The sequence below is a fragment of the Meles meles genome, chromosome 9 (assembly GCF_922984935.1).
Source record: "Meles meles chromosome 9, mMelMel3.1 paternal haplotype, whole genome shotgun sequence".
Taxonomy (NCBI): Eukaryota; Metazoa; Chordata; class Mammalia; order Carnivora; family Mustelidae; genus Meles; species Meles meles.
In genome coordinates this window covers 92914877-92927149 of record NC_060074.1, presented here as the reverse complement: position 1 = coordinate 92927149, position 12273 = coordinate 92914877, and the positions used below count along the sequence as shown (strand labels likewise).

Here is a 12273-nt window from a genome sequence, read left to right as displayed (position 1 = left end):
CACATGAACCTATAGCTATCTCAATACAAATTTTAAAATGACATTTGCAATAGCATCAAAAATATTAAATATATAGGCATATATCAGGCAAAAGATGCCAAAAGACTGAACTGATAATTACAAGATATTGATAAGTGAAATTCAGGGACTGCCTGAATAAATAGAGAAATTTTTCTATTTCTAGAAATAGAAATAAGGGTGCCTGGGAGGCTCAGTTGGTTAAGCGTCTGCCTTTGGCTCAAGTCATGATCCTGGGGTCCTGGGATCAACCTCTGGCATCAGGCTCCTTGCTTAGTAGGGAACCTGCTTCTCTCTCTCCTACTGCTCCGCCTGCTTATGCTCTCTCCCTCTCCCTCTCTCTCAAATAAATAAATAAAATATTTTTTTTTATATTTTTTTTATTTATTTGACAGAGAGAAATCACAACTAGGCAGAGGCAGGCAGAGAGAGAGGAGGAAGCAGGCTCCCTGCAGAGCAGAGAGCCTGATGTGGGGCTCGATCCCAGGACCCTGAGATCATGACCTGAGCCGAAGGCAGAGGCTTTAACCCACTGAGCCACCCAGGCGCCCCAATAAAATATTTTTTAAAAATAAATAAAGCTTCAGGATTTAAGAAGTATTTTGGTTACAAGACAGACAACTTATTGGAATAGAATGGAAAATACAGAAATAGACTGTTACATATATTGATACCTAATTTTTGATAAAGGTGAAAAGACAATTCAGTGAAGAAGGGATAGTCTTTTCAACAAGTGATACTAGAACAATTGGATACCTATATGCCTGAAAGAAAAAAAAATATGAACTTCTTATATGAACTTTAAGCCAAATACAAAAGTAATGCAAAATGGATTACAAATCTAAAACTTTGAAGAGAAAACATAGGATAAAGTCTTCATAGTCTTGTGTTAGGCAAAGACTTTTGAGCTATCACACCAAAAAACATAATACATAAAAGAAAAATTGGTAAATTAGGCTTAAGTAAAGTTTTAAAACTTCAGAAAACACATAATGAAAAGACTAGACACAAACTAGGAGAAAATACTTTGCAAAGCATCTATACAGTTAGCAGCTTTTATTCAGAATATAGCTGCTAAAAGGCTGTATTTTTTTTTAAGATTTACTTATTTATTTTAGAGAGAGAAAAAGAACATAAGCAGAGAGAGGGGCAGAGGAAGAGAGAGAGGATCTCAAGCAGCCTCCTTGCTGAGCATGGGGCCTGATATGGAGCTTGATCTCACAACCCTAACATCAGGATGTGAGCCAAAATCAAGAGTTGGCTGCCTAAATGACTGAGCCACCCAGGCACCCCGGCTAAAGGACTTTTGCATTCAAACTATATAAAGAACTGCCAAAATTTAATTATAAGAAAACAATATTTTTTTAAAGGAAATATGTATTTCCTTTTTTTTTTTTTTTTTAAGATTTTATTTGAGAGAGAGCATGAGGTGGGGGGAGGGGGAGAGTGGTTAGAGGGAGAAGCAGACTCCCCTCTGAGCAGGGAGCCTGATTCAGAACTCAGTCCCAGGACCCTGGGATCATGACCTGAGCTGAAGACTGATGCTTAACTGACTGAGCCACCCAGGTGCCTAACAATGTTGTTTCTAAAAGTAAAGAAAATATTTGAACAGACATTTTCTCAATTAATGTCAGTTAACTATATCAAAAGATACTCAACATCATTAGTTATTAGGGGAAGGTAAATTAAAACCATATGAGTTACTTCTACACATGTATTGTAATAGCTGAGATTATAGAGACCACATAAAGTATGGTCAAGGATGTGTAAGTTAGGACTCTTATACACTGCTGATGGAATGTAACATGTTACAACCACTTTAAAAGATTGGTGACTTCTTAGAAGTTTCACACCATGTGATCTAGTGAGTCTACTATTTTATCTAAGAGGAAAAAAAAGCATATTCCCATAAAGTGACTTGTATGTGAATATTTATAGAAGCTTTATTTGTAATAGCTAAAAACTGGAAACACCCAAATTTTTATCAACAGAGGAATGCAGAAACCAATATGGTATGTCTTTATGCAATGGAATTTTTTTTTTTAGCAATAAAAAACATTGAACTGTTGATAAAATAGCAGACATGCATGAATCTCAGAATAAATATTCTGAGTAGAAGAAGCCAGTCAAAAATGAGTACAAATTATATGATTCCATTTATAGAAGACTCCAGAAAATGCAAACTACAGCAGTAGAGAGCAACATCAGAGGTTTAGCCTGGGGTGGGGTGAAAGGGTAGGGTTACCAAGAGGTAGGAAGAAACTTTTAGGGATGATGAATATGTTCAATGTCATGTTTTAATAACGGTTATGTGTTATAAACTTACCAAAGTATAAACTTTGTGCAGTTTGCCCTATATCACTTATACTTCAATAAAGCTGCTAAAGTTGTCATTATAACTAAAGAAGTTATCAAAATGATTTTTTCAGCTTTATAATTCATTCTTCAAGATTGAGCAGTGGCAACATACAGGTACACTTTGGTGTTTAAAATAGAGAAGAGAAATTCACTCATTAAGAGTATTGAGCAAGAAAGATTTTTTTAAAAGAATAAAACTTTTAAAAATTGACAGTGTGTATTTTGCATAAATTGAAATTTCCTAAAGAAAATTAGTCTTTCTCTTGAATTCATTCAAGAGAATCTTCTTAATCTTCTTAATATTCATTCAAGAGCATCTTAATATTAGGTTAAAATAACTTTGAGGTTTTTGGGTTTTTTTATTCTCAGTCATAGAGGCATCTGCGTGGCTCAGTCTGTTAAGCGTCAGCCTGAGGCTCAGGTCATGATCCTGCGGTCCTAGGATCCAGTCCCATATCAGGCTCTCTATTCAGTGGGGAGTCTGCTTCTCCCTCTATCCCCAGCCCCCACTCATGTGCACTTACACGTGCGTGTGTGCTCTCTCTCTCTCTGTGTCTCAAAATAAATAAATAATATTTTTAAAAATAAAAGACTTTTTCTTAATTCTCAGTTCAGAGTATAATATGCTTTGACTTTATTTTCTAGTTTACAGATACCAAGTGTTTTCTAAATTACAGATACCAAGTATTTAAAACTTGGTAGTTTGAGTAAATGTTTAATTGTTATGTTTTCCTTTTGGATAGTACGCACTGGAACGGCTGAAGGTCATGTGTGAAGAAGCTTTGTGTAGTAACCTCTCAGTAGAAAATGTTGCTGATACCCTTGTCCTTGCAGATTTGCACAGTGCAGAACAGTTGAAAGCACAAGCCATAGACTTTATTAATAGGTAAGCTATGCCTGTATTTCAGTGGGTGTGACACCTTCAACATTTTTCCACCGGACTTTTTTTTAAGTGTGTTTAAATCTTCAATGCAGGTGCAGTGTACTTCGACAGCTTGGGTGTAAAGATGGGAAAAACTGGAACAGCAAGTAAGATGACATCAGTTTCTGACTTAAAGTTGATCTGCATACATGAAATTAAGTGTTTGCATAGCCTTTTGCTCATCTGCATAAGTATGAATCCAGATATTAGTTATAGGAAGTAAACTGCCAGTTATTTTAAAAGTTAATAATTTGACTTAGTGGATTCTTGAGGCTATGCTTCCTTATACATCAGCTTCTAATGTGAACTGGGATCGACATTTTAATTTCTTATGCACATATGCTTATAGTATATAACTGAGTCGAGGTATTTCAATAGCTATTGGAGATCTTTACCCTGCCCCTTCAGAAAGCATTTCTAAAAATGTGGGAAATACTCATTTTATCCTCTGAGGTGTGTTCTTCCAGATTTGCTTAGAAAGTCTTTACATTTGAATGCTCATCCACTGCTTCTTAGGTTAGCCAAGTATTTTAGACTAGCTGCTGGTTCTATTTGGTCTTTCCTTTCTCTGGTAAAACTGTAAGAGGTGTGATAATTGTTACATGTTTCTAAGCCTGGGCCTTCTGAGTATGAACTACTAGAACTTACTATTCCATTCTTACGTTTTCTTCTCTCATTTTTAGAATGATTTGTCTAAGTTTTATAATTTTTCAAAATCAAAGAAGAGTTGATAGTATAAAGAATTTGTACCTGCTTTTGATTAGTTTTTACCTGTAAACCCTTCAGTTCCATTTTCACATATTATCAAAAGTTGATATAAGTGAAAAAAGACAGTGTTAGAGACAATAAAATGAGTGTTGACCATTTAATTACTTCCCATTGTTTTCATCTATGGCCACTTTTAAGTTATTGGTTGTTCTGTATATTGATTGGTGTGTGATAATACATTATCATCATGGCATTTGATCCTAAAAAATCCATTTGAATCAAAAATATAATGTATTAGCAGTAAATGATAATTTTGTGATCCTTTGTACTTAGCCACTTTCAAGTTCTAATTGTATTCTGTTAAGAAAATATTACATTGAACAACTTTTTTCCACTGTCAGCAAATGCCGGTTTATTTCACATCCCCTGGAAAAGCTGTTGTAGATGCAGATCTTCAATAGATATTTATTGAATTAAATAAATGAAAATGCCAGGTATATTGATAGGTATCTTTGTGATTCTGAACAATTAGTTAAAATTACAAACACAATGACATAGAGGTAATATGATATCAGGCAAATTTAAAAAGTTGTTTTATTGTTATTAGCTACTGTTTAGTTCCACAAACATTTACCTGGTACTCTTGTGTCTCAAGCACCATGCTAAGGAGTTTCATATAAAAGTGATTAGGAAAAATCCTCTCTTGAGAAATTTATCTATTGATAAAAACTAAGTACATGAATATGTTATTATAATGTGGTAAGTAATGTGATAAAGGAAGATATGTACAGGGCACTGGATAAAGGTTGGATGGTTTAGGGATGGCTTTTTGGAGATGACTTTTGAGCCTTTAAACATAAATAGGAATTAGTAAAACTAAGAAGGAAATAACAGGCATTGTGAACAGAAAGGATAGCTCCATCCAAAGTATAGAAGCATGAAGCAGTCGGTGACCATTCATTTGACAGGTATTTATATTTACTGTCCAGTAAATACCTGAGGCACTGTGCTTATACAAAGAATATAGTAGTGAACATGATGAATGTTCCCCTGCCTTCACGGGGTTTATAGCTTAGCAGGAGGCAAATTGGAATTAGACAAGTTATTGAAATAAAGTATAACAATAGATACTATATAACATACCCATCCAAGCATATAGCAAAAGAATCTTACCTAAGCTAGGGGAAGAAAGCCTTTTTGAGGAATTGTTGAAAAAACACCTAAAGTATTAGTAGAAGTTGATAGTATTGAAGTAGAGGGAGAAGAACAGAGGGAAAAAGTTGGAACTCTAGAGAAAACCTGTGTGTAACAGCCAGGGAAAAGAGCTGTTGAAAGAGCTGATACACAAATGGTAACAATGGGAGTTAGGTCTATGGAGAAAAGCATAACATAGTTCCAGAGTATAGAACTTCCAGAAGAATTTAAGAGTTTCTGCTGCAACATAAAATACCAGTAAGGTGAAGACGGTATTTTCATGAATTCATGGGGCCTGATGACATAGAGAAATGAAGTGTTTAAAACATTTTGAAATTTGTAAGTTTTAAAAATAATAATAATGTGTTTTGAAAAGTACTCTTTAGTAAACATAACATAACTTTATTTTTCAGCCAAGCAGCAGACATAATGGAAACATCGGGATGGAAGTCCATGATTCAGTCTCACCCTCATTTAGTAGCAGAAGCCTTCCGAGCACTAGCATCTGCACAGTGTCCACAGTTTGGCATTCCACGCAAACGGCTAAAACAGTCCTGAAATCTTCCATGAACTGTAGAAAAATGGAATTGACTTTTACTCCTCCAGGTCCAGAAGGATTCTAATATACAAACCATAAGCAAGAGTTGTTTCTGTTGTCTTGTCCACAGAACAGAAGCTGAAAAAGCATATTGCTTGCATTTCAGGTGGATAATTTATGGTTTATTCTTCAGCTTTAAATTAGACTGATTATACTCTAATTCACTTCAAGGCCTTAAATTATCTTCAGTGACTTCTCTTGTTCATATAATACTTTAATTTTTTTATTGTGCCTTGTCATTTTGACTAAGGCTATGCAGGATTGCACTAGGTCCATAATGCAGTAATATTGATAACTGAAGATATTAAGTTTCAAAAGGATCTTCCATTAGTTTGAGAAAAAAGCAAAATGAATTTTATAGGGTTTGTCCTGTGCTGTCTCAAAGTTTAAAACTAGGTTCTTCTTAAAAGCACTTGAATTGGAGATTACTGATAATGTCTCCAGTCTAAGTTCTATACATATAGGAGAACCTGCTTACCTTCAAGGTAAGTTACGGCAATACACTGCTTCAATTCTAATTTATTTTTCATTTCAGGGGGCAAATATGCAATGAGTTGGCCCAAATTTTTAGTAAAATTTGTGACGTTTGTCTGTGTGTTGGCTGTCCAACAAACTAAGAAAAGCATAACAAACTTTTGCTTGTGTTTTTTGTGGATTTATTCAAGTTTACAATGATTGAGAACTGATTGAGGTTAAGATTTCAATAAAAAGAAAGCATGTTTTATGCTGAATTAATTTTTTTTAATTTATAGTGACATACATTTATATGAAGAATTCTGTCCATGTTGAAAGTAAGGATGACCAAATGTAAATTTAAGGAGTGGGCCAATTAAGAAAGATATATATGCACTTTTAATGTGTAACTTTTGTATGCTAAATGGTACATATATTTTTTTTTGTTTTTGAGGGTATTAATAAGGTATAATTAATTGTGTCTTAACTTTTGAAAGAATTTTTTAAGACCAATGGAGGCAATTGGGATGTTTGTGATAATAGATAAGAACAATATCCTTGATTATAGTTAAATTGGTTTAAATTTCAGATATTTATTATTGAATTTATTCCTGTCTTATCACACTTTGGAGAAGGCAACTGAACAAACAAATCCTGCATACTCTACTCTCCTCCTGAAAACAGTGAACTTACATTATTTGCAGACTAAAGGAGAGAGCCCTTAGAAATATGTCAGGCCACACTCTGAACCTTTTCTCCCCCCTAGCTTTCTCCTTTCTGTTTCAGTTACTGTACTAACATTGTGGATGATATTGAAATTCTGCATAATGTGAACAGGATAAACTATTTATAAACTGCTTTTCATGGGCCAGTTCTTTATTATAAATGAATTTAGCTTTAAACACATACACATGTTTAGTGTTTGGATAGCTCCGTTCACAGTGGAGGTCTGTTCTGGTGTATTATCCCAGAGAAGTAGGAGTGATCAGTGGCAAGTCACTGCATCTGATTTTCTGTGATAGTGACAATATGCTTCTTAGGTAAGATTTATACTTGACCACAAGGGAAAAAGTGTCACTGGAAAAAAAACACATGTACCTATATATTCACATACATACTTTATTCCCCAGATTAAAATTTGTATGATGTGTTTGTTTAATTTTTGAATTTAGGACAAAAGGAGAAAAATGAAGCCTGAGGTTTTAAAATAGATTGCATTTTTGTTATCTCTTTGTTAGGTAGTCACTGAAGCAATCTTAATATATAAAAAATGATTCATACTTACATTAAGCAAGCACTGTCAAATAAGCGTTTGTTAATCCACAACAAACTGTAGTTTGAAAAGATCGTGTTTTCAGATAGCTTCATTTCTTTCTGTGTAGTTTAATGGGAATCTTTCTTATGTTAACTTATTTGAAATTGGAAAAATCCCTTGGGATAGAAGGATTCTTACATGTTATTGGACTCCATCCTGTGTAAGAATACTGTAGGGAGTAGAACCTCGCTTCCTTATTAACCAGATTGAATCCATTAAATTTACAATGTACAAATTTTATACATACACATACATATACACGTTAAGATTTTAATATTTTTCCAAGGTCTTAAAATTCCTCAGGCTGTAGAACCTTGTTTTCAAAAAAGTACTGGTGTATCCATTTATATCAAATATACACAGGCTCATTGTGAATTAATTCAATGCTTATATCTACATTTCTAACGATAGTGACTTCAGTAATAACACCCATATAATGAACACTGAAGCTTGCTCCTACCTACTTACTTTAGTGTTTATTGCAGATCTTAAGGTTTTTATTATAAAGTTGTTTTTTGGTTTTGTTCTAAGTTTGGTAGCACATTTTGTACCAAAAACGTCAAACACTGTGCTGTGAGGAGATACACGTTTGTAGAAATGTCCACTTTTCAGATTATATAATGCCTACCATGATACTAACAGAATCATATCATAGTTGATTTATTTTTTTTATTTATTATGGGGTTTTTTGGTTTTTTTTTGGTATTGTGGGTTCTTGAGGCAATGAAAAAAAAATGTATTCTGATGTGAGTGCTCTAATAGCTTTTTTATTTTTTCATTTTGAAACTACACACATTATTTTCAGTAGGGACAGAATCTGTCCTGAACAATTTTGCCTTTTATTAGCCTGCTCTTGTTTCCCTTTTGTCACCTAAACAGAGCTTTTCCTTAGAAAAGTAGTGACTGGTTTTAAATGTTGTTACATGTTATCAAAGTAACCATTGGAGAGCTGTTCATTAGCTTGAGATACAGAAATACTGTATTTGTGCCTTTTTTCGTTTTTAAATTTTAACATACATTGGTATTTAGAGCACAAATATGAAGGTGCCATAATGTTATGGCTTGCCATTGTTACCTCCTTGAATATTCATGTGTCATTGTCTTGAAATAGTAATTGGAGAACCATGCATGTATTATGTCATCTGTGTGTGTGTGTGTGTGTGTGTGTGTGTGTGTGTGTACACATACTTGTGTTTGCTTGGACTTGTGTGTGGTATGTTTAGAAGAGTGAATTTCTGAAAATAGGACTCAGTTAAATGTTGAAAATTCAGGTTAGTTGAAATATTTCATTAAATGAGCTTTATTTTGGGGGGCAATTGATAGGAAATTATAATTTTCAAAAATGTGACCATTTACTGCTTGATGAAATGTGAAAACAGTGCCTTTTTAGGACATCAAGTTTAAAGTTAAGTTTTAAAATATTCAAATATATCTTAAAAACTTGTCATGAACATTATTAGCTTATTTTTAAACTAGATCTAAGTTAGAATTTAAATTGCCAAAAGCATAATTACTGATTTACCCATTTAAGTTTTGTGCATAAATGTAAAATCTAAGTAAAAGTTTTTATAAAAATGTTGCTCATACATGCTACCCAGTGTAACTAAATTAGAACACTAGAGACTTCAGTAAATTATTTTGTTAAAATCCAACTCAATAAGCTTTCTTCCTAGCAAGGTATTTGAAAGATGAATTATTCTGACTTGGACATTCTTGCTCTTTGATGGATAAAATAAAAATACTCAATGTATTCTTGCAAAAGGAGGTGGATGAGTGGGCTTTACTGTTTTCAGATTATAAAAACAGCACTTTCAGCACATAAGAGTATTTTTTTTTTTTTGTAAACCTCTTTTATACAAATTATGAGCTCTACTTTAAGTGTTCATGGGATGATGTCAATTTTAGGTCTAGTTGAACAAATATTGAGTGCCTATCATATGCAAGACTCCTCTTCACTAGGAATGAAATCACCACACCGTGTCTTCTGTTTGCAGTATGTGGACTTTATGTTTAAAAAGGAATTCTTATATTTAAATCTTTTTCTGTTTGTTAGAGTTTATCGTTGTATACTGTAACCCCGTTAATTTCACATCCAGTTTTTTAGAATGAAGATATAACTTGAGCCCCATTTTTGAAAATAAAATTCTGCTAAAATTACTTAAAAATTAATTCTGGGGGAACTTGATTTTCAAGATTCAAATGTGTAAAGACTTATATGAACTTTTCAGCCTCATTTTTAATCAGCTGATGTTAATGATGAGATACATACTTTTTGTATCTTGTTGCTGAAAATATTTTTTGCATTTCAGCACGTTGAGTTAAAATAAAGTTGTTACTACTTATTCAGAATTAATTGGTTTATTTTGTGTTTATTTGAAAATAAGAACTCTTTCATTTTCAGTTCCTATGATGTTTTGCAGAAGAGCCATGTGTTTGATGTAGTAACTTTAAATTATGCATAGTAGTTAATTCTCCTACATAGGAAAACTAGTATTTTTTGGAACCTACTAAAGACTTATTCCTTAACTGTGAGATATACCTATATTTGCTTTTAAGTATGCATTATCAATATTGGAAGATTTATGCTAATGTCCTGTAGCTTTAATGTAGTACTTAAAGATCACCTCTCCCTGGTCCTCCTGTTCCTTCTTCATTATTAACCGACAACTTAATTATTTGCTGCCATCAAAAAGGGCAGAATTGGGGCAATGCATTCCTGGCCTCTTTTAGTAACAGTAACACAATTAGTGCATAAAAATTGTGGCCAAAGTGGCAGTATGAATGCATAGTGAAAAAACCTTTCATACACCCAACACACATATACACATGTGCACGCACACTACGTTACCCTTAGAAGAATAAAGGAAGGCCTGAAAAACTTAAGAACATTGTCTATTCAATTAAAGTAAAATAGGACAGGTAGTGGTTATATTCTAAACTTTAAATGAATTATGTATAACCATTCCCTTTCTACTCTGCAGCAGCCAGCATTCTGAATATATATATTTTTAGAACATTGGAATGTAGTGTTTCCTTAGTTCTACCACCCAAGAATCATTTATTTCTAAGAGAATGCCAAAAGTGGTATTTGTTTTGATCACTGCTTTTTTTTTGTTCAATATCCATTCAATTTTAATTTGGTCACACTTTTAAATAGAAGACACTCTGGTAGAAATCTTGCATGTGATAACGTTGTTGCTACTTTTTTGGTATCAGAAAGGTTTGCTTGTATCTGCAGTGGATAGTAGAAAAAAAGGTTTGTCCTTTCTGTTATGAATGCTGCCTTTTCACCTCTTCTTCTATTGCCTTACATCCTTAATTTTTTTATGAAGGATTCAGATATAGCCAGATAGTTGTAGGATTTAGGAATAACAGTACAGCATACTCACATGTGCGTGCTTGCGCGCACGCACACACACACACACACACACACACACCCCAAAACCAAACAAAAAAAGTGTCCTGACAATTCTGATACTTACTTTGCTCTAAAATAAATTTATTGCTATGGCAGATTATTAGAATATGCTTGAGTTTTTAGCTAAAAAGTTGTGCAATTCATGAAAATGGAATGGGCAGAAATGAGGAAAAATAAGAATGACATGCAGCTGAAAAAGAGGAACAAAATTAGATGCATCAAACTTGATAAATACCAGAGATGCAAAGCAGGAATTTGAATCAATAGAAGACAAAGCTCATAACTGCTCCCAGATTACAAAGACAAGAATAGATGAAAATAAAGATGATTCAGTTTAATTTCTATATCCAGATAATTAAATAGAGTGCCAGGCATTGTACCAAACTTGGTAATATAAACAAAATATAAATAGCTCATATCCTTATAAGTGTATTCTTGAAGAAAGCACAGTTATATAATATGTATGTGAATTGTGATAGGAGTACAAGAGGGCCACCTATTCTGGGAAGGTGATGGAGATCCTGAATACCCTCTTAGGAAGTGATATCTAAATTGAAATTAAGTGGAATTTAGGCAGCTTAGTGGGAGTATCATCCACCCCATTATGTGAAATCCCAGAGATTGAACCAAAGTTCATGAAGAACGTGTATGGGAATGAAGATGAACATGGCAATATCCTTATGTGTAAGAGAAGGAGAGAGTAAACCAGAAGATGAAGGTCATGATTTTTTTGAAGGTATCAGGAGTCAAGTTTTAACTTGAGGGATTTTAAGTGTGGTTATGTCATGATCAATAATCTATCAATCTTCAAATGAACTGCAGGGGCCTAGAGGAGAAGGTAAGGAAAGTTCTGAAGAGATGAGGAATGCTCGTGCTCTGCTAGGCCAGGAGCTCTGAAATGGAACAAAAGGGAGAAATCTGTGAGGAAATACTATGAGGGCTTGGAAATAAATTGCAACAAAAGGGAGAAATCTGTGAGGAAATACTATGAGGGCTTGGAAATAAATTGCATATGGTAGAAAGATTCAGGAGTGACTCCTGGGTGTTGTATTTGAGCGACAGGATGGAGGGTAGTACCATTCACTATACAGTAATCACAAGGGTAACAGCAACTTTGAGAGAAAAGCAATTATTTTGATTTGGAGCCTGTTAGGCTTAAGATTCCTATTGGACATTCTGATTGGGTGAGTCTTAGACATGAGAGTGATCTGGGTTATCAAGTCAGGAATCCTCAACATAAAGAAGATAATCAGTGCATGCAGGTTAGTAAAAAGCAAAGGGAAGAAACA

At 33.8% G+C, this 12273-nt stretch overlaps 1 protein-coding gene across 2 annotated transcripts in view; it reads left to right on the top strand.

Annotated features, from left to right (window-relative positions):
• Positions 1-9915, top strand: part of SPOPL (speckle type BTB/POZ protein like) — a 65615-nt gene extending 55700 nt beyond the window's left edge. For both annotated transcript variants that reach the window (XM_046019466.1, XM_046019465.1), the window contains exons 9-11: positions 3120-3262; positions 3352-3405; positions 5614-9915. In XM_046019466.1, the coding sequence (XP_045875422.1) occupies positions 3120-3262; positions 3352-3405; positions 5614-5758 (342 nt within the window). In that variant the 3' untranslated portion in view covers positions 5759-9915. The remainder of the gene's footprint in view (positions 1-3119; positions 3263-3351; positions 3406-5613) is intronic.
• The last annotated feature ends 2358 nt before the right edge of the window (positions 9916-12273 follow it).